At 35.9% G+C, this 18,732-nt stretch overlaps 1 protein-coding gene across 5 annotated transcripts in view; it reads left to right on the top strand.

Annotated features, from left to right (window-relative positions):
* Positions 1-18,732, top strand: part of LOC106873410 (ceramide kinase-like protein) — a 193,409-nt gene that overhangs the window by 153,089 nt on the left and 21,588 nt on the right. For all 5 annotated transcript variants that reach the window (XM_014920765.3, XM_089356719.1, XM_089356717.1 and 2 more), the window contains exons 6-8: positions 1,818-1,966; positions 6,071-6,145; positions 16,135-16,318. In XM_014920765.3, the coding sequence (XP_014776251.1) occupies positions 1,818-1,966; positions 6,071-6,145; positions 16,135-16,318 (408 nt within the window). The remainder of the gene's footprint in view (positions 1-1,817; positions 1,967-6,070; positions 6,146-16,134; positions 16,319-18,732) is intronic.

The raw sequence follows: 18,732 nt of genomic DNA, 5'->3' as shown, positions 1-18,732 counted from the left end.
AATGCAACTATATGCATGAGAATACATACATAAAGCAAAACATACAAATCTGCACATATGCATACTATACATACATACATAATTATATATACACACCTTCTTTCATAAATCATAATGTTATTAAATGCTTATATTGGCATCTTTATGTTAACTCCTACTCATTCATCTCTTGATGTTAACTCATATGTATTGATCTCTTAATCTTAACTCCAAGATATATATTGATATTTTAATGTTAGCTTATAGATATTGATATCGGAAAGTTATTTACTCCTATATATCAATATCCTAATGCTGCTAACTCTTATATATCGATATATGAATGTTACATATTCTTGTAAATTAATATCTGGATGTTTTTTGCTAATACACACACATACTGATGCATTATATGTAGGGATATGTTTGTATGTTTATACACCCCCTCACCACCACCACCACCACCACACACACATGGGTGTTGTTAAATTTGCATTTTCTGAAGCAGTTCCTGACATTGCTGGATGCTCTTTCTAATGTTTAGTGTTTAATTTTAAAATTGTGAAACCTGTTATCAAACAAGCAAGCTGAGATGGGTAGTATTTTGTGTCTTACCCAACTTTATAGTGCAATAACTACAATATTGTCTAAGCTTGTGTGATAAGCAGCATACTTCCTAACCACATCATTCCAAGTTCAGTCCCACTATGTGGCACCTTGGGCAATAGTCTTGGGCTGATCAAAACCTTGTGAGTGGATTTGGTAGATGGAAACTGAAAAAAAACCCATCACACACACACAAATACACACACACACACACACACACACATTCTTTTATTCTTTTACTTGTTTCAGCCATTTGACTGCGCTCATGCTGGAGCACCACCTTTAGTCAAAGAAACTGAGCCCAGGACTTATTCTTTGTAAGCCTAGTACTTATTCTATCAGTCTCTAAGTTTTGAGACATAAGCGCACCAACATCGGTTGTCAAGCAATGGTGGTGGTGGTGGTGGTGGGGAGGGGGGTCGGAAAACACAGACATACACGCGCACACACACATGCGTGCATTCGTACATAGATATAAATATGATCAATATCTATGTATTATATTATATTACATTATATATCAATATATATCTTGGAGTTAAGATTAACAGATCAATACATATGCGTTAACATTAAGAGATGAATGAATAGGAGTTAACATAAAGATGCCAACATATTATTTAATAACATTATGATTTATGAAAGAAAGTGTGTATATATAATCATGTGTGTAATCATGTATATATGTATGTATGTATGTATGTATGTATGTATGTATGTATGTGTGTGTATGTATGTATGTATGTATGGGGGTGTCAAAGTATGCTTATATGTGTGTGGGACGTGTCTAAGTATGGGCGTGTCTAAGTATGCTTATATGTGTGTGGGACTGCACCTGGAACCATGTGGTCAGGAAGCAAGCTTCTTACCACACAGCCATGCCTGTGCTTATTTATATGCATATGTATGTCATTGTTCTGTTTTATTTCAAGATTTCTTGCCAATAGAGAAAGAGCTGGTTTCTAGATCCCAGGCTCCTTCATTGGAATTTCGGTGTTAACAGCAGGGTATTTTTGTATGTATGTGTGTATGTATGTACGTATGTATGTATGTATGTGTTCAGATTTGTATGTTTTGTTTTATGTATGTATATAGTTGCACATCTAGACATCTAGACATCTGAAGCATTTCTTGTTGAACTGTTGAAATGAGCAAATAGTTAAAGGAACCAATGTCTTCCCCCTGCTTCTATATAGTGATATCTAACTCTATATTGTTTCTTTATCTTACAGCTTAGTGGTAATTGGTGGTGATGGAACAGTCAATAAAGTGGTTAATGCTTTGATGGATAAAAGCAACAGCAACGTTTGTCCTGCAGACTGGATGTCTTCCAATGTGATACCCACTAAACCAACAATGAAAATTGGCGTTATTCCTACAGGTATTCAGTTATCATACTTCAGAATATGTTTACATCTCTCTCTCTCTCTCTCTCTCTCTCTTCTTACACATATGTATGTATGTACCTATACACACACACACGTATGCACACACATATACATATGCATATATATATATATATATATATATATATATATATATATATATATATATAGAGAGAGAGAGAGAGAGAGAGAGAGAGAGGTCGTCCCACAGGACACCCTAAGACTGTTTCCATACGTTTTCCCCATTCATCTCGATCTTCCATAATGGTCCTCAGCTCCTGTACCCTTTCCATACTAGTATCCTCCAGCAAGTTGTCGATATAGGTCATCTTCCTCCTTCCTCTCCTGGTTTTCCCTTCCGTTGGTTGCCAGAGCACTAGCTTGTTAGTAATTTCTGATGCAGTGTATGATGCAGTGTCCAGCTAGCCTCATCCTTCTATGCTGTATTTTCAATGTTACAGCGTTTGTTGTATGACATTGAGTGCTATTCTAAGCATCCTTGTATAAGAACCATCCAACTGCTTCTTCAATGCTTTAGAGAGCGTCCATGTTTCAGCTTTGTATAGAAGAACAGACTCCACTGTTGCCAGAAACAACCTCACTTTCAATTTCCCCTGCTGCTAACTTTGAACTCCATACCTTTCTCGATTTATGGCATGGACTCCAGGCAAGATATTAGTAGAATAAGTACCAAGCTTTTAAAAAATAAGTACTGGGATCGATTCATTCAACTAAAATTTCTTGAAGGCGCTGCAGCAGCATGACCACAGTCTGATGACTGAAACAAGTAAAAGTTAAAAGATATATGTGTGTATGTGTGTGCGTATGTGTGTGTGTGTGTGTGTGTGTGTGTGTGCATGTGTGTTTTTGCAGGAGAGTTTTATCATGAGGTATCGGAATAGACTATGGGAACGAGAATGGGTCTCAACTATGCGAACTTGTTCCTCAGCTATGCTGAGGCCCAAGTGGTTTCACAGGTTACTGGTCCCACTTTTGAGTTATACGGTTGGAACATTGACGACTGTATCGCCACAACCTTACTCTCCTGTGAACGTCTCAATTCCTTTGTCTCTTATCACTTCCTCCATCCATTACAAGCACACAAACTCCCACTCTTGCCTCAACTTCTCTTCCTCCCATCCTGCCCACACTAAACTGTCTGTCACCTACTCTCAGTTCCTCCATCCAATCTGAGAGAAGGGGATAGACACGCTTGTTACCAAGGAGTGTTCAGCTCTGTTTTGACGACCATTATCTTGAGACACAGTCTCAACTCTTGGGTCACCACTCAACCCAACGAGGATGCTTCACTACCATTATCTAAATCACCCTCATCCATTCCCGGTCAAGTTATCCATGAATCTACCTGCTCTCCCCATACACATTCTACCCTTAGCCACCTCACTTTCCACCTCACCTACTATATCTCTACTCTATGTCTCCACTATTTTACGTACTTTCCGCCAACTCCTATCTGACTGTCCACCTTCCACATCTTCCTCAACCCACGCAACCCTTCCTTCAAACGCACTTGCAACTTATATGACCGACTGGTCCATTGCTTCTTCCCCACTCCTGACATTCAACCTGGCTCCTTATCTTGCTCTCAACCACCCTGCTGCATGTGTTCCTTCCTTTCCAACACCACTGTCCTCACCAGTACCCACCACTGCCCCTACCATATCACCGATTCATTCACTTGCACCTCTAGTAATCTGATTTACTGCATCCTCTGCTCTCTTTGCCACTCCCCAAACATTGGACAAACTGGTTGGCATGCACATTGGTGCAGACATATAAAATAATTTATTATACACTGAAATTATTATTACATGTTGAAGGCTGCAAAACAGCTGTTGTAGAAAAGACAATGCTGAAAGCAGAGAATAAAGCCTTTGTGGGTAGTAGAATAAAATATTTGCTGCATGGTTGGAGTTGTTAAAGCTGCAGTTGGTTAATGTGGTGGTTAATGAATTGCATACAGAAAAAGTAAGTCACAGTGTTTATTTACCAAGGAACCCAAGTAATCACTGAGAGTATCTGCTGGGGAAAGTGATTTTGTTGGAAGCTGTCAAAATTATTGTAATCTAGAGTTGACAAATGATGGAGACAGAGTATTGCAGTGCAAGCCACATGTAAAATACAATACATTTCCAAATGTTGTAAGTCTGTTTTTGAATTGTGAATATACATAATCATGGGCAAGGCTATATGGTTAAGAAGCTTGCTTTGTAACCATGTGGTTTGGGTTCATTCCCACTGTGTGGCACCTTGGGCTGATCAATATTTTGTAACCGAATTTGGTGGATGGAAACTGTATGGAAGCCCGTCATATATAAGAGATTGATGGATAAGCACCAGGCTTAGAAAATATTACTGGGATTGATGTGTTTGACCTTCAAGGCAGTGTCCCAGCATGGCAACAATCTAATGACTGAAACAAGTAAAAGATAAAAGATATGTATCTAGATTATAATGATGGTAATTAAGAGCTCAATAAATAACAGTTCATTTAAACACCCACATGTCATTTCATTGCAGTAAATTCAAATGGGACCTATTTGCATGTATATACATAATTGGCTACAATGATCTTTGTGAGCAACATATTTAGAATACAAGCAGAAAAGCATAAATTTCACAAATAGTTTATACTTTAATTGTACTCAATAGCTGTTACATTAAGATAAACACTACCAAATGTATAATTACATGATGATGATACATATTTAATTTACTTTAAATTAAATGAAATTAAGTCAAATTGATTTAAAAACTGAGTTTACCCAATCCTCAAGATTGCTCCAGTACCATAACAGTTTTTTTTAAGTAATTTAGTTTAATTCAATTCAATTTAAATTAAATGTGTATCACAGTTATGTAATTATACACTTGGTGGTGCTTATGTTAATGAAACAGCTATGTTAAAGAAATACTTTTGCTAAGAGAGATCTTTGATGATAGTGTGACCCAACAATTGAAGTGATTGCGGGGACTTGTTTCCATACTTTATAGATCCAAGAAACTTAAAATTTATAATGATACTAATACACAAATTACTACATGTGTAGTGTATTATTGTACTGTGTATATTGTAGACTCATTACAACATGCATTAATTACAATATGTGCTAATTACACCTAACTACATATACAATGTTTGTTATACTCTACAACATTCACTAATTACTCTTCATAACATAAATGGAGTTTATTAGACTGCACAAACTACACTAATTACAGTATTCACTAATTAAATTTAAGTACACCTTCTCCTTCACTTATGACTGAGTTCTGTTCTGACTGACAGGTCATAAGTTGATCTGGTCATGTGTCGAATTTATATTTTTCAACATTATTTTCATTCAAATCTAACTGATGCTTGATACATTTTCATTTTCATTTACATTTTCATTCAAATCTAACTGATGCTTGAAAGTGACTGAGTGGCAGACAGTGGCAGACAGTGGATGCCTGGGTCATAGGGAGGCCTATGTTGCCAGATGCTGCCATAGTTATTGTAGGCACAGCTATCCAATACCCAAATATTGATTATTTATTTATTTACTTTTATTTATCTATTTATTTTTTGCGGTCATAAGTGCGGATGGTCATAAGTTGCATAGGTCACAAGTTGAGAAGGTTTACATATATTGTGTTTATTATGCTGTCTAACAGTTATTAATGATAGCTCATATTTGCTTTGTTAATATTGGTTCCAAATTTAAGCACAAGGCCAGAAAATTTGGGAGACAGGATAAGTCAATTACATTGACCCCAGTACTCAACTGGCACTTATTCTATTGATCCTGAAAAGATGAAAAGCAGTCGACCTTGGTAGAATTTGAACACAAAACGTAAAGACAGACAAACTGCTACTAAGCATTTTGCCTGGCATGTTTACCTCATTTACCTCATTAACAATGCCTCCACAAATACAAAGAAATTCCATTTTGAAATTACTGAGACTGTTTTATTTTGTAAAATATTATAATAAAGAAGATATCAACATTTCATGAAATCGAATAAATATTCTTGTATGAAATTAGGGATTTTATAATTATTTCCAGTTAATCTGTCATTGACTCTGCTTTTGTTAGGAACCACCAACCATATTGCTCAATCTGTGATTGGAACCTGTGATCCCGTAACAGCAGCCATACATATTTCACTTGGTAAGTGAGCATTTTTTGCATAAATAGTAGCTTAAATAGAGTTGGTAATTGCAATTACTCTTGGTAAATATATTTAGTGTGACATATATGTGTGTAATGACATTATTGATAAAGAATATACAGAACAACTTTTGTTTTGCTGTCATGTATTCATGACCAATAACCTCATTGGTTGTAGGTTTTTAATTGGCTCTTACATTGGTTTACTGTTTTACCAATAGCTAAGACTGACAAGAGATGTCTGTTACTTGGCCTTTGAAAGCTAGTATCTTGTCACCTGAAATGGCTCTTTTAGCAGTTTCTGGAAGTTTGTTCGGAATTCTGATAGTCAAATGTTGAAAGTTCTTGACTTTATTGTGGATCTTGGTACCAGATATTGAAATGTTTTGTGCAGGCATGACTGTACTGAGCTTTGAAAAACCATATTTCTCTCTTCAGTGGTAGAACTGTTCAGAATTCTGATGATTGAGGCTTGTATTTTATAGAGCGGTGTTGCTACTGCAGCCACCTGTCTCTTGTATCATATGCTGTTGACAAGCTGTGTTTTCCTAGTGCCAACTCCACTAGTTACAGTAATTCTGAAAGCTTTCTTTCTGACTGCAGAGAGTTTGTAGAAAGAAGGTGAAAGAGAACTGTTAGTGCTAATAGTTAGAAGTATTTATGTGTTGTTACTAATGGACAGATTAACTTATGGAAGAGGAGAATTGTATGACATCTGAGACTGCAAGAACATAGGAAATATTTCTATGCATAGTTATAGCTGTATGGTTAAAAAGTTAACAGTCATATTATTTTGAGTTCAATCCTACTGCATGATACCATAGACAAATGTCTTTCAAAAGTTTAGCATATAAGTATATACACACATGTCTAGACATGCAACTATATGTATTAGTATACATAAGACAGAATATACAGATCTGCATATACGCTGACTCCAAATTGCACACATTAACACATGTTCAGGCACAACAACCCTCTTGATGTCGAAATTCCAATGAAGGAACCTTGGATCTAGGTCAGATACTGACTGTGCTGGTATGGTCATTTGATGTGCATTAACGAGGACAGTTGTGTAAAGAAGTGCTGATATTTGACTATGGAGGGAACTTGTGGTATAGGTAGATCCAGGAAGACATGGGATGAGGTGGTGAAACATGACCTTCGAACTTTGGGCCTCACAGAGGCAATGACTAGTGACCGAGACATTTAGCGATATGCCATGCTTGAGAAGACCCATCAAGCCAAGCGAAATCATAGTCATGGCCGATGCTAGTGTCATATAACTGATACCCATGCCTGTGGCACATAAAAAGCATTATTCAAGCGTTGAACCTCACGGAGGCAAGGTGGCCAATGCCAGTGGCACGTAAAAAGCATCTTTTGAGTGTTGGGCCTCTTGGCAGCAATGATAAATGACTGAAACCTTTGGCATTATGCCATGCTTGAGAAGAAGACCCATCAAGCCAAGTGAAATCATAGTCGTAGCAGATACTGGTGTCACACAAATGGTACCTGTGCTGGTGGCACCTAAAAGCACCCATTACACTCTTGGAGGGGTTGGCATTAGGAAGGGCATACAGCTGTAGAAACCATGCCAAACCAGACTGGAGTCTGGTACAGCCCTCCAGCTTGCCAGCCCTGGTCAAACCGTCCAACCCATGCCAGCATGGACAATGGACGTTAAATGATGATGACGAAGCATTGTAATTAATGAAGAGGGTAGATAAAGGCTGGAAAGAAATGAAGTGATCATGTGCAGTTTAATATGTTATATTGGTAATGAACAACAGAGCACATATGAGGTGAGAGGAAAACTGGGTATAAGAGGAATCAGATGTAGTGTGTATGTGTGTAAGAAAGAAGACTTAGCTGGCACAGGCATGTAATGCCTGTGAAAAGTGACAGTTTGGAAGTAAGAGAACAAAAGCCCAAAGATGTGATGGTAATTGATCTCAAAAAGTTAAATCTCATGAAGGAGATGACAAGGGCTGCTACTAATGGTGGAATGCTGTGCCCGACCCATAGAACATAGGAAACAATGGATATAAAATAGTGGTGATGATGATGACGATGATAAACAGCAATGAAAGAACCTCTACATAGTTGCCCATACTACTAGAAATAACAGCCAAATCATTCTCAAATGACATCCTATTGTCTTAAAAAATTAAGGGATTTTTTGATTTAAGTAAATCTTAGCTATACTATATCTGAATAAAGGAGATGATGATCACAACTGAAGCACCTTTGATTATAAGTCTACCTTGTTGGGGACTGAACTTTGAGTTTAAGCAACAAATGAAAAGAAGATTGTAAATGTATTGAGGAAATTGTGCTATACTCTGTTGCTTCTTCTTCCCCAGATAACCTATAATAATTTACACATTTAATCTTTCTTCTCTATTGTGTCCTTCCTCCCCATATTGTCAATAAAAGCTTACACATCTCATCCTTTTTTATTTTGCTTTTCTCCTGATAATCTATAACAGGTTACACATCTAACCCTTCTCTGTTGGTTTTACTATAATTGATTCCCATAAATTGCTGTGAAAGATATTACATAGAATCAGATTGTTTCTTTTGTTCTATATTTTGTCTAACTGGCAGTTATTGATCTGTTGTAAATAATTAAAAATATAAACAGTATAATATCAATACACTATCAATAACATTTACCAAGCTATTAAATTGGCACTTTTAGAGCAATATTCTACTTGAAATGTATATGATTTTGTATGTTATTAAAACCAGCAAGAAATCAATTATCCAGTCAAAATATTTTCATGCTTGGATCTAATATTTCTTTATTTGGTGCTTAGTTGTCAAAAGCTTGTTCCTGTGCGCAAACACCCTCACACATATAAATACATACATATATACATACATACATACGTACATACATACATACATTCATACATACATACAAACATACATACATACATATAATTTATGCACCGGTGCATAAATAGCTATACAATTAGCATTTATATTTATCGTAAGGGCATACGAGGTGTCTGCCTGTTAGAAAGTGGAGTTAAAAACCTCAATTTAACCACCAATAACACAGAAGAATTTAACGGACAACAACAGTAATTGGGGAAACAAGCAAAAAATTTAGCATACCATCACAACCTAATGCTATATAGCTTGGCATCTGGATATATTTCTATCATGATTTCGAGTTTTGGTGAAATGCCATAACTCTTTTCAGCAAGTCTTACCAAGTGAAAAATTCAACTTGTCACACTGGAGTTTGCTGGCGTTCTGAATTGTTTCACACCAAATTCAGAACAACTTCAGTGTAAATATATTCATAATGAGAAGTAAATATTCAAAAGCAAATATTTATATTGATATTATTATTATTATTATTATTATTATTATTATTATTATTATTATTATTATTATCTGCAGTTTATATAAGTAACTGATAATAACAACAATAATAGAGGTGGAAGCAGGCATTAAATAGTGTTAGATAGCTATACAATTAACATTTATATTTATCATAAGGGCCCACGAGGAGTTAAAACCCTCAACTTAACGACCAATGACTCTAAGATGACGAGATGAATTTTTCACTTGATAAGACTTGCTGAAGAGAGTTAAGGTAATTCGCCAAATCTCAAAATCATGATACAAGTATATCCAGATGCCAAACTATATAACATTAAGCTGTGATGGTATGTTAAATTTTTTGCTCATTTGCCCAACTACTGTTCTTGTCTGTTGAATTTTTCAGTGTCATTGGTGGTTAAGTTGAGGGTTTTCACTCCACTTTCTAGCAGGTAGGTGCCTTGTGTGCGCTTATGATAATATATATATACATATATAGACACTCTCTGAGTGGTTGGCGTTAAGAAGGGCATCCAGCTGTAGAAACTCTGCCAAATTAGATTGGAGCCTGGTGTTGCCATCCGGTTTCACCAGTCCTCAGTCAAATCGTCCAACCCATGCTAGCATGGAAAGCGGATGTTAAACGATGATGATGATGATGATGACGATGATGATATATATATATATATATATATATATATATGATGATTGCTTCATCTTGAGAGATGATAGCCATCCCATCAACACACATGCCACATCTCATCACACAGTACAATCACTCCGTTGATGAGCCCTTAGATGACTTTTAAGACCAGCTGCTGACTGACAAGTGACAGATATTATTTAAGTTTCTTCTGTATCTTTGCCCTTTGGAATCTGATTCTGAAGGAATCCTTTTGTGAACTAGCATATGTCTTTTAAGTCCAGATATTGTCTTACAGGTTTTTTCCACATATGACACCTTATTCCTAATTGATTACATCCTTATTCCTTGCATACTTGTTATCATTGTTTATATCAATTCTTTGTTCAATCCTGTTAAATTGAACCACCGTTAGCTGCAGTAAACTAAGCAGCAGAGAGAGGACAGACAATTTTCAGTGCACCTTTTCTAGCACCTTCCCTGTATATCCAGGTGAGCAGTGTTCTCCTTAAAAGGGCTGCTCAGACACAGGATTCTCCACCGAAAACAGTTCCTGTCCATAAAAACGTTAGCAATGTAAAGATAAGAACCTTGACACCTTATGTGCAGATTTGTAACTGTATGCTTCCAACAGGTCAAGTCTGCATACATCACCACGCCTCTATTGCCATAGGACTTTTGAAAAGTGATGATTGTACGATGATGGTGTTTTGTCTGTGACATCACTGGATTTCAGTGTATAATACTTTTGCCACTCTCTGAGTCAAAATAGTAGATTTTCAGTAATATGCAAAGCAAGATGTCTAGTACTAAGTTGACTGCAGGTTTTATATTGGAGTATATATATTATATATCTTATGAGTGTGTGTGTACATGTTTATCTGTGTGTGTGTGTGTGTGTGTGTGTGTGTGTGTTGCATACTATGTTTTGTTTACTGCTATATTCAGTGATTCATTCTCTATATGTTTATATTGTTGTTGCTGTTCTTGTTTGTGTTTAAACCAAGTGAAAATAACTGTTATTTCTGCTGCTTACAATTTCATACCTCACTGTTCTGAGTTTATAATCTCTTAGGTGGGAATCAATGCTATTTTCTGCCCCCTCTATATTTCCTGACGAATAAACCAAGCACCCTCCAGTCAATGGAACAATAAACTCAACTGTAGTCCCACCCAACAAAAATTCACCCAGTGTCTGTGCAAGAAATCATTATAATTCTAGTGGCTGGCTAATTTCTTTGCTTTCAATTTGTTAACATTATCACTATTTTTCATATGCTTAAAATAATGATAAATGAGAGATTGTGACTTTCATGCCTTTCTTAATATTCCAAATCATAGTAATTAAAGCCAAGTACTTACTTGTATAAAGTTTGTTATTCATATAGTGTAAAATGTTTGTTACATTCATCTAACATGTTTTTGCATGTTGTTTATTATTATATTAATGATGATTATATTAAACTGGCAGGATGTTTGCCGACTAGTTGATCTGTAACTCATTCATTATCTTATTACTCTTCTCTAACTCGTGGATTTATGACAGTTACATCTCAATAGCCCAGTGGACTTAATTGTAAATAGGTACATACAAATACCAGATGTAAGTAGTTATGTTCTGTTCAGTTGGGTTACCCAAGATACACTGCACAAAGATCAAGTCTTTTGTAGCATTCTAATAGGTTACAGAATTAAAGTGACGAGAAACTTAATTATTTAATGAGAAAAGTGTGGTAACATATTGCATGATTGCTGTGCAATTATACAATTATTTCACTAATTGAAAGGTCAGTAATTATAACCTTTCTATTGGTATCGTATGAAGTCATCAAGCAAAGTGTATTGTCCTTTCTTCTGATATTCTATTATCTCATTAAGCAAAATGAATGATTTTATTTCTACAGTTAATTAACTGGAAAATAAAAACAATACTTTATGATATTATGGTTAACTTTAAGAGATGCTGTAAAACATTTTCTCTAATGATTTATGCAATATTTATTTACACTGTTATGTCGTGTGTTTGAATATCTCGTCACCAATAATGTTATGACAACTTTGTAGTGCAGATTGGTGTAGAATAGTATTATCCTAATAAATATTTGGATATAGTTATCTAGAATAACCTTTCACAGAATTAATATGTTCACACAGAACATGAATGATCAACACTGTCAACTGCAGTGCCGGTGGAATTTAAAAAGCACCATTGAAGTGTGGTCAATGCCAATGTTGCCTGACTGGCTCCCATGCCAGTGGTATGTAAAAAACACCATTCGAGCATGATCGATACCAATGTTACCTGACTGGCCACCATGCTGATGGCACGTAAAAGGCATCCACTACACTCTTGGAGTGGTTGGCATTAGGAAGAACATCCTGGCTTGCCAGTCCTCAGTCAAACCGACCAGCCCATGCTAGCCTGGAAAGCAGACATTAAACGAGGATAATGATGATGATGATGATGATGATGATGATATATATAACATATTGTTTATACAATTATACAATAGCTATTTTCTTTACACAAATATATATAATAGGCACAGGAGTGGCTGTGTGGTAAGTAGCTTGCTTACCAACCACATGGTTCTGGGTTCAGTCACACTGCATGGCATCTTGGGCAAGTGTCTTCTACTATAGCCTCAGGCCGACCAAAGCCTTGTGAGTGGATTTGGTAGACGGAAACTGAAAGAAGTCCGTCGTATATATGTATATATATATATGTATATGTATGTGTGTCTGTGTTTGTCCCCACAACATCGCTTGACAACTGATGCTGGTGTGTTTACGTCCCCCGTAACTTAGCGGTTCGGCAAATGAGATCGATAGAATAAGTACTAGGCTTCTAAAGAATAAGTCCTGGGGTCGATTTGCTCGACTAAAGGCGGTGCTCCAGCATGGCCGCAGTCAAATGACTGAAACAAGTAAAAGAGTAAAGGAGTAAAAGAATATTTATTTTATATATAGAAAAATATATAGTATCTGTTTTACTTACACAAATATAATTGTAAACATCTTTTTCCTTATAATTCTTTCAATTTCAATTTTAAAATTCTAATCCTACCTCATTTTGATGAAATAATTATCTCCTATGAGACCACTAGGCCCTGTGTGTTTGAAAAATCCTGAATGTGATTTTATGAAAATCTGTTTTATTCTGTTGACAATGAGCAAGACAGGTATATTTATGGATAGATGTCTGTTCTGCTACACATTCGTAGGAATATTATGAGAAAACGAAAAAAAGAAAACTGTTTGAAACAAGTGTTTATACATCAAAGAGTACATTGGAAACCAGCTTGTGAAATTGGTTGCAGCTAAAACTGAAATTATTGGCTACTATAAGACATTTTCACAAAGTAGAATTCTCTAGAAACAGTTGTGAATATGAAGAACTTTTGGTTCTCTCAGTTCCAAATGTACTAATATTCTATGAAAGAAAAAAAAACAACATATCCCACAAATTTCCATCTTTAACGTTATGTTTTACTGCGTGAAACATTTAATTAATAAGCCACAGGTTATGTCATGCTGACAATTCTTAAAAAGAATGAAATAGGTGCAGGAGTGGCTGTGTGGTAAGTAGCTTGCTTACCAACATGGTTACAGGTTCAGTCCCACTGCATGGCATCTTGGGGAAGTGTCTTCTGCTATAGCCTCAGGCCGACCAAAGTGGATTTGGTAGACGGAAACTGAAAGAAGCCGGTCATATATGTGTATATATATATGTGTGTGTGTATGTTTGGGTGTCTATGTTTGTCCCCCTAACATTGCTTGATAACTGATGCTGGTGTGTTTATGTCCCCGTCACTTAGCGGTTCGGCAAAAGAGACCGATAGAATAAGTACTAGGTTTACAAAAAATAAGTCCCGGGGTTGATTTGCTCGACTAAAGGTGGTGCTCCAGCATGGCCGCTGTCAAATGACTGAAACAAGTAAAAGAGTAAAAGAGTCAAGAGTAGAGTTATACATGATTGCCAATGACTAGAAACTTTAAGAACTTCATAAGTAAATATACAATATCTATTTTATTTATACAAATATACAATATTTATTTTATCTATATAGATATGCAATGTCTATTTTAATTATATAAACATATCCAATAGATACAGGAGTGGCTGTGTGGTAAGAAGCTTGCTTTCTAACCAAATGGTTCCAGGATGAATCCCACTGCATGACATCTTGGGCAAGTGTCTTCTCCTATAGCCTTGGGCTGATCAAAGCCTTGTGAGTGGATTTGGTAGATGGAAACTGAAAGAAGCCTGTCATATATATATATATATTTATATATATATATATATATATATATATATATATATATATGTATTTGGGAGTCAAATGACTGAAACAAGTAAAAGATAAAAGAAAAAATATCTATTTTATTTTTACAAATATATAATATTTTATTTCATTCATACGAATATACAATGTCAATTTGATTTATTCAAATATATATAATATTTATTTGAAGAAATGGATAAACATGTAGAAATATTATGATACTGATATTTTTATTCAGATAGTGGATGAGAATCATCATGCTAATCAGCCCTGTATGGTACTGATACTAAATAGAGGATGATTCAAGATATTCAAGTAACTATTATACTAGTAATACAAGCAGGCTTAACTGAATTCAAATATCTGTTCTACTAGAAATGATTCATCATCATCATCGTCGTTTAATGTCCACTTTCCATGCTAGCATGGGTTGGACGATTTGACTGAGGACTGGTGAAACCAGATGGCTACACCAGGCTCCAATCTGATTTGGCAGAGTTTCTACAGCTGGATGCCCTTCCTAATGCCAACCACTACGAGAGTGTAGTAGGTGCTTTTACGTGCCACCGGCACGAAGGCAAGTCAGGCAGTACTGGCAATGGCCACGCTCAAAATGGTGTATTTTATGTGCCACCTGCACAAGAGCCAGTTCGGCAGCACTGGCAACAATCTTGCTCGAATGTCTTTACACGTGCCATGTGGCACAAGTGCCAGGAAGGCGATGCTGGGCACAGGTGCCATTGACGGTTTCGCTTTTGCTTGCCCGAATAGGTCTTTGCAAGCTGAGTTTCGTTTCCAATGAAGGAGACAACGTAGGCATGGGTGCCAGTCGTCGAATTTAATTCGATTTCGATTTCACTTGCCTCAACAGGTCTTCGCAAGCGGAGTTTAGTGTCCAATGAAGGGTGGTACGTATAAGTGGGCTGCCTGAGGCCTTCGATTTAGGTCTCACTTGGCTTGCCGGGTCTTCTCACGCACAGCATATTTCCAAAGGTCTCGGTCAGAAGTCATCACCTCGGTGAGGCCTAATGTTCAGAGGTCGTGCTTCACCACCATATCCCAGGTTTTCCTAGGCCTACCTCTTCCACAGGTTCCCTCAACTGCTAGGGTGTGGCACTTTTTCACACAGCTATCCTCATCCATTCTCGCTATATGACCATACCAGCACAATCGTCTTTCTTGCCCACCACAACTGATGCTTCTGAGGTTCAACTTTTCTCTCAAGGTACTTACACTCTGTCGAGTATGCACACTGACATTACACATCCATCGGAGCATACTGGCTTCATTCCTTGCAAGCCTACACATGTCCTCAGCAGGCACAAATTTATTCAAATGACGATATACCAATATTCTATATGGAATTCATTCAAGTAATTATTATATCATCAATATACAGAGTGTTAACTCAAGTTACTATTGTACCAGTAATATATAGGGAACAGGTTTGATTCAAATAACTATTATACCAATAATAAACAGAGTTTAATACAAGTGAGTGTATATACCAGAAATATTTAGGAGGTTAATTCAAGTGGCATTATACCAGTAATAAACATATGTTAATTCTCTTAGCCTACATAAACTGATTTTGTGCCAAGTCATAAGAAATCAATATTCCTCTATATTTCTGAAGAGAATCGATCAAATATTAGTAATACATTAAATATATTATTATATATTCTTTGAATGTTCTTTAATCTTTTTCCTTTCATCTTCAGGTCATTATCGATATGTAGATCTCTGTTCCGTGCACCATGATGGCTTGCTGTATAAATGGGTTTTCAACAGCCAGTATGGTTTTGCTGGAAATGTTCTTACTTTTGCAGAACGTTATAGATCTGTTCTTCGTTCAAAGAAAATGGAAGGAGGCTTTTTAAAAGCTTTGACTCAGTCAAAATTAAGGTAAATAAACATTGAATTATTTTATAGAAATAAGGTGTTTATAATTTATGCTTTCAAAAACTGTCACACAAATGTTTTGCTTTAATAACATCCTTGTTGTTGTATTAAAACGTAATTTGAATACTGTTGGTAATCAAAATTATGGAATATCATTACTGAGTATTGGTGAGGACACACACGGCACCTGACAGATGTTGAAAATACAAAACATTGGGCTGCTCTGACAAATAAGGTGAAATAAGTGAAGTTTTTTTAGGGATTTTAAAAGAGCTTTTATTTATTTATCTATTTATTTACTACTACTACTACTACTACTACTACTACTACTGCTACTACTACTACTACTACTACTACTACTACTACTACTACTACTATTGTTATTATTAAGGCGGTGAACTGGCAGAATCCTTGCATTCTGAGTTCAAATTCTGTTGATGTTAACTTTGCCTTTCGTCCTTTCGAAATAAAATATGTACCAGTTGAGTACCGGTGTCAATGTGATCAAACTGCCCCTCCCTCTACATTGCTGGCCTTGTGCCAAAATATTTGAAATCATTATTTTGGAGAACGCACTTTTCCCTTGGTATTCAGGGAGATCTCAGACATTGGGGTTCCTCAATTATCCCTAGAGGTCATCCTGTATCAGGAAGACTACATCTTTATCATCCCCTATCCTTTTTTTAACCTTTGTATACTATGTATACCCTTTCTTTTCATTGTATACCATGTATACTTACTCTCTTGTTTTTTTGGTTTTGTCTATTTATTTTATCATTTCAATTGTCCTCCTCATCCTTGACTCTTGTGGAAAATAAATGAAATCATTATTATAATCATTATTATTATTATTATTATTATTATTATTATTATTATTATTATTATTATTATCATCCTCATCATCGAGCAGCACCCATGATAATTTTCAGGGTCTCTGAGACAGATAGGAGGAAGTAATGAAGATATCCTTAGACCAGTGAGCTAGCCTGATGCTTGCAATGAAGGGAACTCTGCTATAGGTATAGAACACAATGGAGTGGTGGTGTTCAACTAGGCAATGGTTAGGCAACGAGTTAAGTGTACCACTCTGGAATGCAAACAACTTCCTAATGGGATTCTTAGAGTTTCTGTCTTCCAAATTTCACTCACAAGATTTTGGCTAAATGAAGGTTATTTCAGGATTTACTTGTCCAAGGTGCTGTGAAGTGGGATTGAACCTAAAACCATGTAGCTATGAAGCAAAATTCTTAACCACACAGACATGCCTGCACCCATTTGCAAATTATGTGATTTGCCTTCATTCTTTGAATTTTTGTGTATGAAGGTAAAATATTGTTATTTTTACTCTTTTCAATCATTGAACTGCAGCCATGCTGGGCACTACCTTGAAGAGTTTAGTTGAACAAGTCAACCCCAGTACTTATTTTCTAAAATTGGTACTTATTCTAGCATTCTCTTTTGCCAAAGTTACAGGGTTGTAATTAAGTTACTGGGATGTAAACAAACCAATACCAGTTGTCAAATGGTTTGTGTGGGGAGACAAATGCACAAACATACACATATAACAGACCTCAACACAGTTTCCACCTCCCAAATTCACTCTCAAGGAAGTTAGAAAAATGAAAAAGAGCAGCAGAATAAAAATGGCTACTACTACTACTACTACTGCTACTACTAATAATAATAATAACCCTTTCTACTTAGGCACAAGGCTTGAAATTTGGGGTGGGGATAGTCGATTACATTGACCCCAGTACTTGACTGAAACTTAATTTACCAACCCTGAAAGGATGAAAAGCAAAGTCGACCTCAGCAGAATTTGAACTCAGAACATAAAGACAGATGAAATGACACTAAGCATTTTGCCCAGTATGCTAATGATTCTGCCAGCTCATCACCTTGATGATGATGATGATAATAATAATAAATAATAATAATAATAATAATAATAATAATAATAATAATAATAATAATAATAATAATAATAATAACAATCCTTTCTACTATAGGCACAAGGCCTGAAATTTTGTAGGAAGGGACTAATTGATTATATCGACCCCATTATTTCACTGATACTTAATTTATCGACCCTGAAAAGATGAAAGGCAAAGTCGACCTCGGCAAATTTTAAACTCAGATTGTAGTGACAGGTGGAATACTGCTAAGCATTTTGTCCAGCATGCTAATGGTTCTGCCAGCTCGCTGCCTTAATAACAACAACAATAATAAAGATAGAGAAATTAAGGCCAATAAATTAGAGAAATTAAGGCGAATAAATTAGAGAAATTAAGGCGAATAAATTAGAGAAATTAAGGCCAATAAATTAGAGAAATTAAGGCCAATAGGCTGGATATAGTTTTCAGAGATCACAAAGAAAATGAATGCTTTTTAATTGATGTATCAATACCAACAGATGA

The sequence above is a fragment of the Octopus bimaculoides genome, chromosome 8, assembly GCF_046866305.1.
Source record: "Octopus bimaculoides isolate indiv1 chromosome 8, ASM4686630v1, whole genome shotgun sequence".
Taxonomy (NCBI): domain Eukaryota; kingdom Metazoa; phylum Mollusca; class Cephalopoda; order Octopoda; family Octopodidae; genus Octopus; species Octopus bimaculoides.
The sequence above is the reverse complement of the archived record's forward strand: the minus strand, read 5'-3'. Positions and strand labels throughout refer to the sequence as shown.